This window comes from Neophocaena asiaeorientalis, unplaced genomic scaffold (genome assembly GCF_003031525.2).
Source record: "Neophocaena asiaeorientalis asiaeorientalis breed wild unplaced genomic scaffold, Neophocaena_asiaeorientalis_V1.1 scaffold67, whole genome shotgun sequence".
Taxonomy (NCBI): domain Eukaryota; kingdom Metazoa; phylum Chordata; class Mammalia; order Artiodactyla; family Phocoenidae; genus Neophocaena; species Neophocaena asiaeorientalis.
The window spans coordinates 10,281,415-10,292,932 of record NW_020173731.1 but is presented as its reverse complement, the minus strand read 5'-3'; the positions used below and the strand labels follow the sequence as shown (position 1 = coordinate 10,292,932).

Sequence of the window (11,518 nt, the reverse complement as noted above, 5' to 3'; positions counted from 1 at the left end):
CTTAAAAAAAATCTCTCTTCTCCCTGCTGTATATCGACAGCGGTGGGTGCAGAGTCCTCTTTTCTTCAAGCTGCATGTCTGTAACATGAATAGAAGGCATGGATCCTGTGCAACCGCTGTGAATGCTGCTGAGAACCTCCCTCTGATGGGGCGGCTATTTTATTTTTGAGAAAGAAAAGAAGTCATGTACATATATACATAAAGGCATATAGCTATATATAAAGAGATAGTGGTGTTTATGAAATAAGGAAACTATGGGAAAATTCAGACTTTCTCTAAAGCACAGTTAGACCAGGACCCAGGCTGAGGCCCTACCTCCGAAACAGTAGTGTGTAGGGAGTGTCCCTTCCCTCCCAGGGTGGGCATGACTGCTGGAGTGCCTTCTACTGTTGTGTTGCCCAGTGCGTAAAATGTTTGTTTTGGGGACGTTTTCTTTTTAAATGTCTTTCTTATATGGGTTTTAAAGAAAGTAATAAAAGCTGGTTGCAAAAATCATTCAGACCAGAGACGTGTTCCTTGAACTTCCCCATCTCACGGAAATCGGGAGCTGGGAGAGGGGGTGGGAATAGAGGAACGCACACTTTGTGTCCAAGTCAGATTTCCTTTTGCCAACGAACGGAGGAATGAAGGCTACTGTTCAAATCAGCTTGAGAAAACCGTCCAAAGGCATGGGCTGGGGGTGCTGCCTAGGTGCCTGGCTATTCTACATCCGCACAGAGCAGGAGAGGAAAGGGGACTTACTATAGAGAGGAGGGGCTTTCTGGAGCTAAGGATGATTGAACACCAGAACAGGCTACTGAGTTAAGCAATGATTCTTCTATTTTCAGAATTATTTAAAAATTAGATAGGAATGTGTCTTTGAAAGTTTGAGATCATCTCACCTGGAGGAAGGGGGCTAGATGACTAAAACAGTCCCTTGACCTTAGCTCTGACGTCCGTCAAAGGAACATCTCGGTAACCGTGGTAATAACCATGTAAAAGTGATTAGAAAGAAATTCTCGCCTGCCTTCCGGTATTGATCACACACAGTGCAATGAATGGGGGCCCCCCGAGCTCATCCAGTCCACTCCCAGCCTCCCTCTAGGAGAGCGCCCCCTGTCCAATAGACATTCTTAAAAGTGTCCAGGAATGGGGCACATCTGTAATGTGTGCTCACCTAGACCTCCAAGAAGTGTATTTTTCAATAATTTTGCCAAAACCCAGAAATGAAAAAGTTTCTGCTTTTCACCGAAACTCATTTGGTTACGACATGGGATTAAGTTTAAAGTTGTACATTTGACCTTGGTATATTCAGTTTAGCACACAGAAAAAGGAATCCTTTGCACAGCCTAACTCTCCCCTGCCTCCTCACATGTACCTATGTTATTCACAAGGAGGAAAGGGAAGATGAGTCATTGCAAACGTGTCACCATTACTGGAAAAACCGTTCGAAGCACAAGTCCTGACAACACTGTTTCACAGCAGAATTCTGGGTCAAACCACAGTGAAGAGTTGGATGTTCATTTTAGATCCAGCCTCACCATCTACTGGCTTGTGTCTTTAGCAGGGATTAACAAGGCAAGACACAACCTCTCTCTGAAGGCAAGGAACCTCACACACACATTTTCATACTCATCCCCTTCTTCTTTTTCAAGCCCCAGGTGGGGAATTTGTGAATACTGTAGATAGTTTCAAGCCTTTATCTTGGTTTAAAAAAAACAAAAGTGGTATGACCAAGGGAAAAAAGGAAGTAAACTGAAGTGTGTTCTTTTGATGGTCAAACCAGAGAACTCTGCAGTTATTCAGCTCAGCCCTTCTTCCTATCATACAAGGAGAGCCCTGGTACAGAAATGACTGCCACAAACTGAGCAGGAACCACAGCAGGGGTTCTGAACCTTTCTGGCATCACATGATCCTGCTGGGAATTTGACAAAAGCATGGTAACCTCTTTTAGGAAAATGATCGTACAAAATCTTGCACACTCTTTCGGAGAAGTTCGTGGGCCCTCTGAAGATCAACTGAAGACCTCTTCCATGAGCCCCAGGTGAAGAAGTTTGAGGCTAAAGAAAGCATTTGTTGGCTAAGACTTCACTGCAGCAAAGCCATCATCTTGCAGCCACGTCACAACTTACGGCTGTTAGTGGCAGTTGCCAATGTTGGGGAAAAGTCATTGTTGTACAGAATTCCATGTCCTAATACGCTTTCACTGTTTCTTATTTCTGTATAGCCTAAACTTTGCTATAACTTAAGGCCAAGCCTTCCTTCCTTTGCCTTGATTGATGACAAATATAAATATCTATATAAAGAGCCCTTTAAAGAGGTGAAGGAGTGATTTTGGGCTAGGAGGTTAATTAGGTAGTAAGAATACCAAGAGGCTGTTGAATATTTGGTAGAGGGACTTTAAAAACGGGAAGGGCCCACCTGCCTGAACTCCGGATGGGCTATGCAGCCTGGAAAGCAGAGGACGAACTAAAATGACTGAAACCACGTGAATGGAAAAGGCACGCCACGACGGCCTCGAGTGTCCATTTAAAATGGCGTCTGATCTGAAAACTTCGTACAACATTGTAGCTAAGTGGAGGAAACAGGAGGGAAATCAAATTTAGATTAGAATAAAAATTTATTTTGGTAAAGAATTATATATTTTTTTAATTTGCAAAAGCAGAAAATACTCATATAAATTACCAGCCCACAGCTTGGATTTCCTCTGGATCAACCACATGAAACAAGAGTCTGTCACTTCTTCTTGCCAGGTTTGGGGGCCTTTTCCAGGCCCTGGATGTGTTTTCGAGGAAGCCGATACTCTTCTACAATCCAAAAGGCAGAAACTCCTCAGTGAGGCATGTGTATGCTCTCCTCCCCGCAACTCCTTCCCCTTTGTCTGCAATGACCCTCCTTGGCCCCGACCTCCAAGGTCCCCAATCTGCACAGCTACCTCCTGGCCCTCTTGCCCCACCGTGTGCTCATTCCTGCTGTCAACTATCAGTTCAAACCATTTCCATCATATGACCTGCTCTTCTACACCCAGCTCAAACTCAACTCCAACGGGAATGGACCATTTATCCTTACACCTCGAGGATGAAGTGTGTATTTCAGCAATTTTCACGTTGATAGCTACCTTCTAGGTGTACTTCAGGCATTTATAATTTTCTCACAAGAGAGAATGTGTGTGTCTGAGTTCAGTCATGTGTTTATTTTTTTTCCTCTGTATTTCGTATGGGGTTTTTCATTTAAAGGGGCTCAACTGTAAAAGTTAACTGCTGTGTACTGCCTTAGACCATAAAATAAATTTGCTTATTGAGCATTTACTATGGACCAGACCCTGGGCATGAAAAAAGGATGAAAAAGGTAAGGTCTCTGATTCAAGAAGTTCAGTCTAACAGGGAGTTCAGACAACAGAATAAATTAGCCAAGTTGTAGACACTAACCAGAAATATAAACACAATTGGAAAGTACTATGTTAGCAGTTTTTTAAATGTCAATTTAAGGAAACAGAAAAAAAAAAAAAAAAGGGACACGTTCTAAGACAGGCTTCCTGTGACCCCTGAGCTGGGCCAATGAGCCTTTAAGGTCAGGCTGTGAGAGGCCACGCAAGGTGAGGTGACAACACAGAGGAAAGCACCCAGGTATGAATATACAGGTGCACATGGGGAACAGCAAAGGAGACCAGCACGGCTGAAGCCTGGCGTGGGGATCAGGGACCTGCCAAAGAACCCGGATGGAAGATGGGGTTGGGCTGGGAGGGTCTTGTTTATTGAGCTTAAGAGTTTATTCTGAAGGCATTAAGGAGATATAAAAAGTTTTTCAGAGAGGAGTGATGTGATCACATTGTTTCAGGAAGCTGACTCCGGCAGCTGGAATTGAGGACAGACTGGAGGCTGGGTGACTCAGGGTTGGTAGAAAGAACCTAGGCTTGGGAGTCAAGCAAATCAAAGTTCAGAGCCCAGCTGCAGCACTGAACAGCTGAATGTCTCAGCGCAATGTACTGAAACTTAGTTTCCTCATCTGCAAAACAGAAACAGTTCTGCAGCATCATTATGATTCAGAGAGACCAAGCCTGCAAAAAGCCCAGCAAAGTGCCTAGCAAAGTTTGGGTGCTCAACAAACGTCTTACAAAAAAAGGAAAACCAGGAAGAAAATTACTAGCATGGTGGAGAAAACAATGAATTTGGGGGCTAAAGGATCTAGTTCAAACATTAGTTCCACCTCTCTCTGGCTGCTAAAAGCTACATATATGGTAAACTCACTAGGGTGAGTTTAGTTGGTAGGAAGATCTTTGCCAAGTTAGACCAATGTGTCTGCTTCTTAAGAGGGGATGCTCACCGAGCAACAGCCGGCTGAGGTGGTGGATCTGATTTCCCTGGATCTGAACCTGCAGGATGTCCTTGGTCCCGGGGGCAGGAGTGACAGTAGTGCTAGCCTGGCATCGCTGCTGGAGGATGGTAGCCACTGAGCATGGGTCCAGACCATAGGCCTCCAAGTTCCGGACCACAGTCACCTGTGGGGGACAGAAGACTGATGGTGGGTACAGACCACATGCCCTCCCCTCCAGAAACCTTCCAGGGCCTCAGAAGCCTCCTCACCCGCTATGTTCACCATCCCTACAACCATGGTACCTTCATCCAAATAATTAATTTTTGTGCTTCTAAATTGATTTTTTCTTTCTACTCCATCCAATACAGGCACACCTCAGAGGTATTGTGGGTTCAGTTCCAGACCCACCACGATAAAGCAAGTATCGCAGTAAAATGAGTCACACGAATTTTTGGTTTCCCAGTGCATATAAAAGTTACGTTCTCATGAAAATCAAAACCACAATGAGGTACCACCTCACACTGTTCAGAATGGCCATCATTAAAGTCTACAGATAATAAATGCTGGAGAGGATGTGGAGAAAAGGGAACCCTCTTACACTCTGGGTGGGAATGTAAATTGGTACAGCTGCTACGGAGAACAGTATGGAGGTCCCTCAAAAAACTAAAAATAGAACTACCATATGATCTAGCAATCCCACTCCTGGGCATATACCCAGGCAAAACTATAACTCGAGAAGATACATGTACCCCTATGCTCGTAGCATCACTGTTTACAATAGCCAAGACATGGAAACAAACTATCTATCATTCTATTTACAGATGAATGGATAAAGAAGATGTGGTACATATATACAATGGAATATTACTCAGCCATAAAAAAGAATTAAATAATGCCATTTGCAGCAATATGGACGGACCTAGAGATTATCACATTAAGCGAAGTCAGTCAGAAAGAGAAAGACAAATACCATATGATATCACTTATATATGGAATCTAAAATACAACACAAATGAACTTATCTATGAAACAGAAACAGACCCACAGACATAGAGAACAGTCTTGTGGTTGCCAAGGGGGAGGCGGGTGGGTAAGGGAAGGATTAGGAGTTTGGGACTAGCAGATGCAAACTAGTAAATACAGGATGGATAAATAACAAGGTCCTAGTGTATAGCACAGGGAACTATATTCAGTATCCTGTGATAAACCATATGGAAAATAATACAAAAAAGAATATATATATGTATAACTAAATCACTTTGCTGTACAGCAGAAATTAACACAACATTGTAAATCAACTATACTTCAATGAAATATTTTTAAAAGTTATGTTCTCACTATACTGTTAAGTTTGCAATAATATTATGTCTTAAAAAACAAAGTATATACCTTAATTAAAAAATACCTTATTGCTAAAAAGTGCTACCCATCACCTGAGCCTTCAACGAGTTGTAACCTTTTTCACAATGGTAACATCAAAGATCACTGATCATCGATCACCATAACAAATTTAATAATGAAAAAATTCATATACTTTTTTAAAGTTCTTTTTTATGGAGAATTTAAAGCATAAATAAAAGTAGAATAGTACGATAAGCTCCCATGTACCCATCATGAATTTTAACAGTTATCAACTCATGACCAACCTTGATTCATCTATATCCCCACCCACCCCCATTCCTGTGTTACTTTAAAGCAAATCCCCCTAGACATCAGATCTCGTCTGCAAATATTTCCGTATGTATCGCCAAAAGACAAGGGCTCTTTTTAACATAAAGACAAAACCATCATCACACATAATTACACATTCAAGAAATGGTGGCTGTTGCTAATTATTAAGGTTATCATTGTTTGGTTCTCATTTATTGAATGTTTATATGCCAAGTACTATTCTAAGTGCTTCGCCTACATATATTCCTTCATTTGATCCTCACAGTGCCTTATGAGGTAGGTATTATCCCCATTCTTCAAATAAGGAAACTCAGGCAAAATAACATTAAGTAACTTGCTCAAAGTCAAGCAGCAAGGCCACACTGGAACCCAGGTCTCTAATCTCAAAGCCCACGTTCATAACCACACACTACTAGAAAGTTCTTTATTTTGAACCCAAGTCTGGCTTCTTGGGATTTCTACCCAATAATCTTATTTCTGTCTTCTCAAGGCATACAAAATAAGTGCACTCCTTTTCCAAGTACAGCTTTTCACATATTTGAGGACAGATGTAATTTGTTCCCTACAACTTTGTGTTGCCAAGCTAAACACACTCAGTTCCTTCAGCGATTCTTTTCTTCTTTCCTTTCTTTTTTTTTTTTTCCTTTTGGCTGCGTTGCGTCTTCTTTGGTGCGTGTGGGCTTTCTCTAGTTGCGGCGAGCAGGGTCTACTCTTCGTTGTGGTGCACGGGCTCCTCATTGCGGTGGCTTCTCTTGTTGCGGAGCACAGGCTGTAGGCACGCAGGCTTCAGTAGTTGCGGCACGTGGGCTTCAGTAGTTGCGGCATGTGGGCTCGGTAGTTGAGGCACGCGGGCTCTAGAGCGCAGGCTCAGTAGTTGTGGCGCATGGGCTTAGTTGCTCCACAGCATGTGGGATCTTCCCAGGCCAGGGATCGAACCCACGTCCCCTGCATTGGCAGGCAGATTCTTAACCACTGCACCACCAGGGAAGTCCCTCCTTCAGCGATTCTTTAGTAGTTATTTTCACTGAGCAAGGCCCAAGAGGTAACAGAATGAGTAAGAGCTGAAAGCCCCTACCACAGTTCTAAGAAAAAAATAAATATAAGATCTTGTTTACTTTTAGAACCAGGCTCTAGCAAGTTTCCTAGCACAAAATCCTAGAGAGCAGTGAGGGAGGGGGTCAGCTTTACCTGTTTTACATAGGGCCTAGCCCAGTCACACAAACATGGGCGCTTCCTAAACAATCTCTGAGGCGTTTAAGGCCAATCTAAAAACCTCCGATCACATTAGAGAGACTAGAACTTAGCAGGGACATTAAATCACCATCTTCAAACGTTGTGTCTTTTAAAAATTACCTTTTTGTTAGAAGCTCTCTGTGCTAGGGTGATGTCAATTGGGCAGATTTTGCCTTTCTTCACAATGGGCTCTTGTCCCGGAAAGGTCACTTGATAGGCAGGCTGCAGTTTTTCCAAACATCTGAAACGGGAGTTAATTAGTTGGTGACTGATAAAGCCAGCAGAAACCATTTCCTCATATCCCATTCCCAGCAGACAGCTAGACGGAAGCTGATCTTACAGGTGGCGGTTCACCTCTGCCTGCACAGTGGAATCATTGAAATCAGCTAGGGGGCTAAACCCCAGACCAGTTAAGTCAGAAACTCTCATCAGGAAGATTCATTTTTTAAAGCTCCCCAAAGTGTGGCCACAGTCAAGACCCACTGACTCAGGGAAGGGAACATCTGAGACTCGAGCCCCTAGAAACTGTCCACTTGCCTGGCCTTCTGAAAACCTGCCCAGGTGGGCTTGTGGAGTTTACTATCTCAAGAGTCTCCCTTACCCAGCAGAATAAAGTGTTGCTTCACATTTCTGACATGCTGCAATCATGCATCATTTATAGACACCTTTACCACAAGGAATTTCTACCTTTTGTCTAACCAGATTTTCTTTTGCTAGCATATATATTGAGATTGACAAACTTTTTCTAGAAAGGGCCAGGTGGTAAATATGTTAGGCTTTCAAGGGCCATATGGTCTCTGTTGAAATTACTCAACTCTGCCATTTAGCAGGAAAGCAGCACAGATAATATATAAACAAATGGGTGTGGCTGCGTGCCAATAAAACCTTATTTACAAAAACAGGTAGCAGGCCAGATTTGGCCCACAGGCTATAGTTTGCTAACTCCTTATAGAAGTTATTTTCAGTTTTGGGTCTATGGAAAAGAAAGAGTATAAGAATCCTCCCTTTGAAAAGACTTTAAGACAATCCCCACCCACCACCCACACCTTCTTTTTTTGAAGCTCTTATTTCTAATTAATGTTCCTCTTCTCTCTCCTTCTCAAGTTCTTCTATACTGTGTTGGCTCGTATCGCTCCAAAGACCCTCCACATCAGAATTACCCAAGCCTGTGTTTATGTAGACTGACATGGTGTGAATTATGGAAAGAAAGTCAGAGATGATGAGAGGGACAATTCTGAAGTCCAATGTGATAGACATTAAGGGGAGGGGATGGAAACATTAGGGAGGGGCTGCCAATTCCCACTACCTGTTCAGGAGACTGTCCCATGGAAGCTTCATGACTGTGTGCTGTTCACCTTTCTCTAAGATGCAGTCACATAGGATGGGATCCAATTTCACAAGACTAAAGGGAAAGAAAAGGCAGTCAAGAACTCCTAGCCCCGCCCCTTCTGATCCCAGGGTCTGCTCAGGAGTCATGTGTTATGTGTTGTTGAAAGTCATTCAAGATTATTAGAACCAATTAGGGGTTCACAGTCCATGAAGCAGCGTACCCTCTGGATGGGAGGTACACGTCTGCTTTCCTAGAACAAAGGAGAAACAGGCAGTGGAGGAGAAAGTGGGATGGGAAAAAAATCTGAAGACCGGGATCCTGGCTCACTTCTGCTACTAACTAACCATGATTAAACCAGTAGCTCCCAACTTTTTGATCATGAGGGTATCTTTTGAAATTTAAAAAAAATAATTAATGAAACACTCTTCATTTAGTTTACCTTCTATATCTGCTTACTAAGAAAATAGAGAATAGCAAAAAGCTAAGACGGCTTTGGTAAAATTTTTTAAAGTTTGCATTTTGTTCCTCACAAGAGCAAGTGCATTTGAAGATCAACAGTAGATACATATGAGATGATGCTTACTCAGGCTACAGTCAACGTTGACAGCATATCTGGATCTGACTACCTTAGACCACAGCTCTAAGTGTCCACAGCCTATGATTTAGAAACCACTGGCCTTGATTATTTCTAGCAGTCTGTGATCTCCTGCACCCCTCCCTCCCAGCCACCCCCCACATGTTCTGAAGATGAACACTGAAAGACATGGGGCGAGCTCCCCTCCCCAACCACTCACTTTTTGTTGTCTGCATCAACCAGGTCATTTTTCTTGGCGTAGTTGATGACGATTGTTCGGACCTCACTGCCCTCGAGGATGCTCCCCTTCCTAGGTGAGAAGTGACGAGGGGGGGCGTTATTCACGCTATGCTGGGAGACAAACTGTAAATACCAAGATTCACTTCCTGCTCAGCAGGGCGCTGTCCTCAGCTTCTCGACCTCTGGGTTCTTCCCTTTTCCTGCCAGGGGCCAGCAGGGCCGTGTGAAGAATAATTACAGGTAGAAAAGGGAGAGACCTAGTCTCTCATTCACTTAGTCCAGAGACCCTTCCCAGGGGAAGGAGGCTTGAAGCTGGATCTGGGAGAAAGGGAGGAGGGGGCAGAGCAGGTTTTGCCAGTCACAGAAGAACACTACTCAGGCTGAAAGGATTATAGGCCAGAACACCAAGCAGGCAGAGAAGGGCTGCTCTCCAAAAACTCACTTGTGGCCAGACTCCTGGAAGAGCAGGGTCATGCTGGCTGGGACACAGTAGAGGGATTTTATATCTGGAGGGTGATAGGGCTGTTCCCTGCTACCCTCCTGGATTGTCTGGGAGGTCGGGGAGGGCTCGGGTATGACGAAAGATGTGATCCTAAAACCCAGCAGAAGGAAAGAAAAAACACATTTTATACTAGTGTCTCGGCGGTTCCCGGTCCGTGGCCCAGGTGCCCTGGGGCCAGCTGAGCTGCGGTGACCAGGCCCCCTGCACTCACCTCGGGTGCTTCCAGTCCACAGCCACAATGCTCTCCACCCCTTTGCTCAGCTCCTGCACCTGTATAATCTGCTCCTGCTGCATGTGCTGCAGGAACTTAGAGAGCTAAGGGAGAGAGGGCCAGTGGTAGGGGACCTCATCGGCTCTGCACACACGCCGAGCACCTGAGACATGCCAGACACCGAGCTGGGCAGGTCCCGGGGAGGGACGTGGGACAGTCCCTGTCCTCATCCAGTTAGGAAGGGAAGGGCCCCTGCCGGTGAAGCCTTCCAGAACTTGGATCAGATATAAAGGGGTGGGAAGGAGAGAGGGGAGCGGGTGCCCACCCAACTGCCTCAGCCCAGGGAGAGTTTTCTTCCGCCCCCTATGCCTGGAATCAAAAAGCTTAATTCTAGCCTCAGCCCTGCAGACAGGGCTTCCCCATGTCCACCAGCTCATGCCACGTGTGCCCCTACACAGCTCCCTGTGTGGGTATGCAGAGAAGGGACCCGCTTACCTTTTTGTAGCTTGACTTCTTTATGTCCAGTTGTCGTCCTTCGGGGCTGATGGCAGATGGAAAAGGCAAGTTAAGCTAACAAAGCAGTAGTGGTACGGCCTGCCTGACACTGAGAGGAGGACAATTGCCTCAGCCTTCCTCCTGCATGTTCAGAAAGAGGCCGCTGTTCCAGAACTCTCTGCCCATCGGCAGCATCAGAGAGAGATGCAGACTTTAGCTCCTCCAGGTCCTTGCTGTCCAATAGGCCTTTCTGTAAAGATGGAATGTTCTCTGCTATCAACGTGGCGGCCACTAGACAAATGTGGCTATTAAGCACTTGAAACGTGACGAATGTGACTAAGGAACTGAATTTTAAATTTTATTTAATTTAAATTTAAATAGCCACACATGGCTTGTGGCTACCGTACCAGATACAGTTCTAGATTCCTTTCAAACCAGACAGCCTTCTGTGGCCTCAGAAGTTTCACCTCCAGGTGAGCCTCTGCAACACCAAGCTCACTGTGGCAGCAAGGCAAACCACATCCTGCAGGCCAAATCTGGCAATGCCCATTCATCTACCGTCTATGGTTGCTTTACTGCCACAATGGCAGACTTGCACAGTTGCAATAGAGACTGTAGGGCCTGCAAAGCCTAAAATAATTACTATCTGACTCTTTATAGACTGTTAGCTTTGGGGGAAAGATCCCTAATGAAAGCTGTAATCATTCTATCTCCCCAGAACGTACATCTTCTCTCAAAATGTGACAAGCAAAAGCAGTGGGATTCATAGGGATCCCTTCTAGAACCCACCCCAGGTTAAGAACCTCTACCCCTTTCCCAGTTACTTGCAACCCAGCAAGGTCAGGACAAATTACCAAGTATCCTGCCACGCACTCCAGACCCCATACTTGTATAGAATGCCTTAAAGAAGCTCACATGTAGAGGAAGAGAATTACATTAAAACCACTTTTTTTTTTTTTTTTTTTTTTT

At 44.5% G+C, this 11,518-nt stretch overlaps 1 protein-coding gene across 4 annotated transcripts in view; it reads right to left on the bottom strand.

Moving 5' to 3' along the window:
* Positions 1-2,307: 2,307 nt before the first annotated feature.
* The window catches only part of EIF2D (eukaryotic translation initiation factor 2D), an 18,866-nt gene continuing 9,655 nt past the window's right edge, over positions 2,308-11,518 (bottom strand). The window contains exons 8-16 of one of the 4 annotated variants that reach the window (XR_003003936.1): positions 10,550-10,595; positions 10,055-10,158; positions 9,784-9,933; positions 9,322-9,411; positions 8,504-8,599; positions 7,318-7,438; positions 4,303-4,477; positions 2,665-2,786; positions 2,308-2,550 (exon numbers count right to left, since the gene is read on the bottom strand). Coding sequence is in view for 3 of the 4 variants with exons in the window: in XM_024751188.1 (XP_024606956.1) it covers positions 2,716-2,786; positions 4,303-4,477; positions 7,318-7,438; positions 8,504-8,599; positions 9,322-9,411; positions 9,784-9,933; positions 10,055-10,158; positions 10,550-10,595 (853 nt within the window). In the remaining variant the exon portion in view is untranslated. Of the gene's footprint in view, positions 2,551-2,580; positions 2,787-4,302; positions 4,478-6,926; positions 7,047-7,317; positions 7,439-8,503; positions 8,600-9,321; positions 9,412-9,783; positions 9,934-10,054; positions 10,159-10,549; positions 10,596-11,518 lie in introns of those variants that run through there. The other 3 variants (XM_024751188.1, XM_024751190.1, XM_024751189.1) reach the window with 3 other exon arrangements.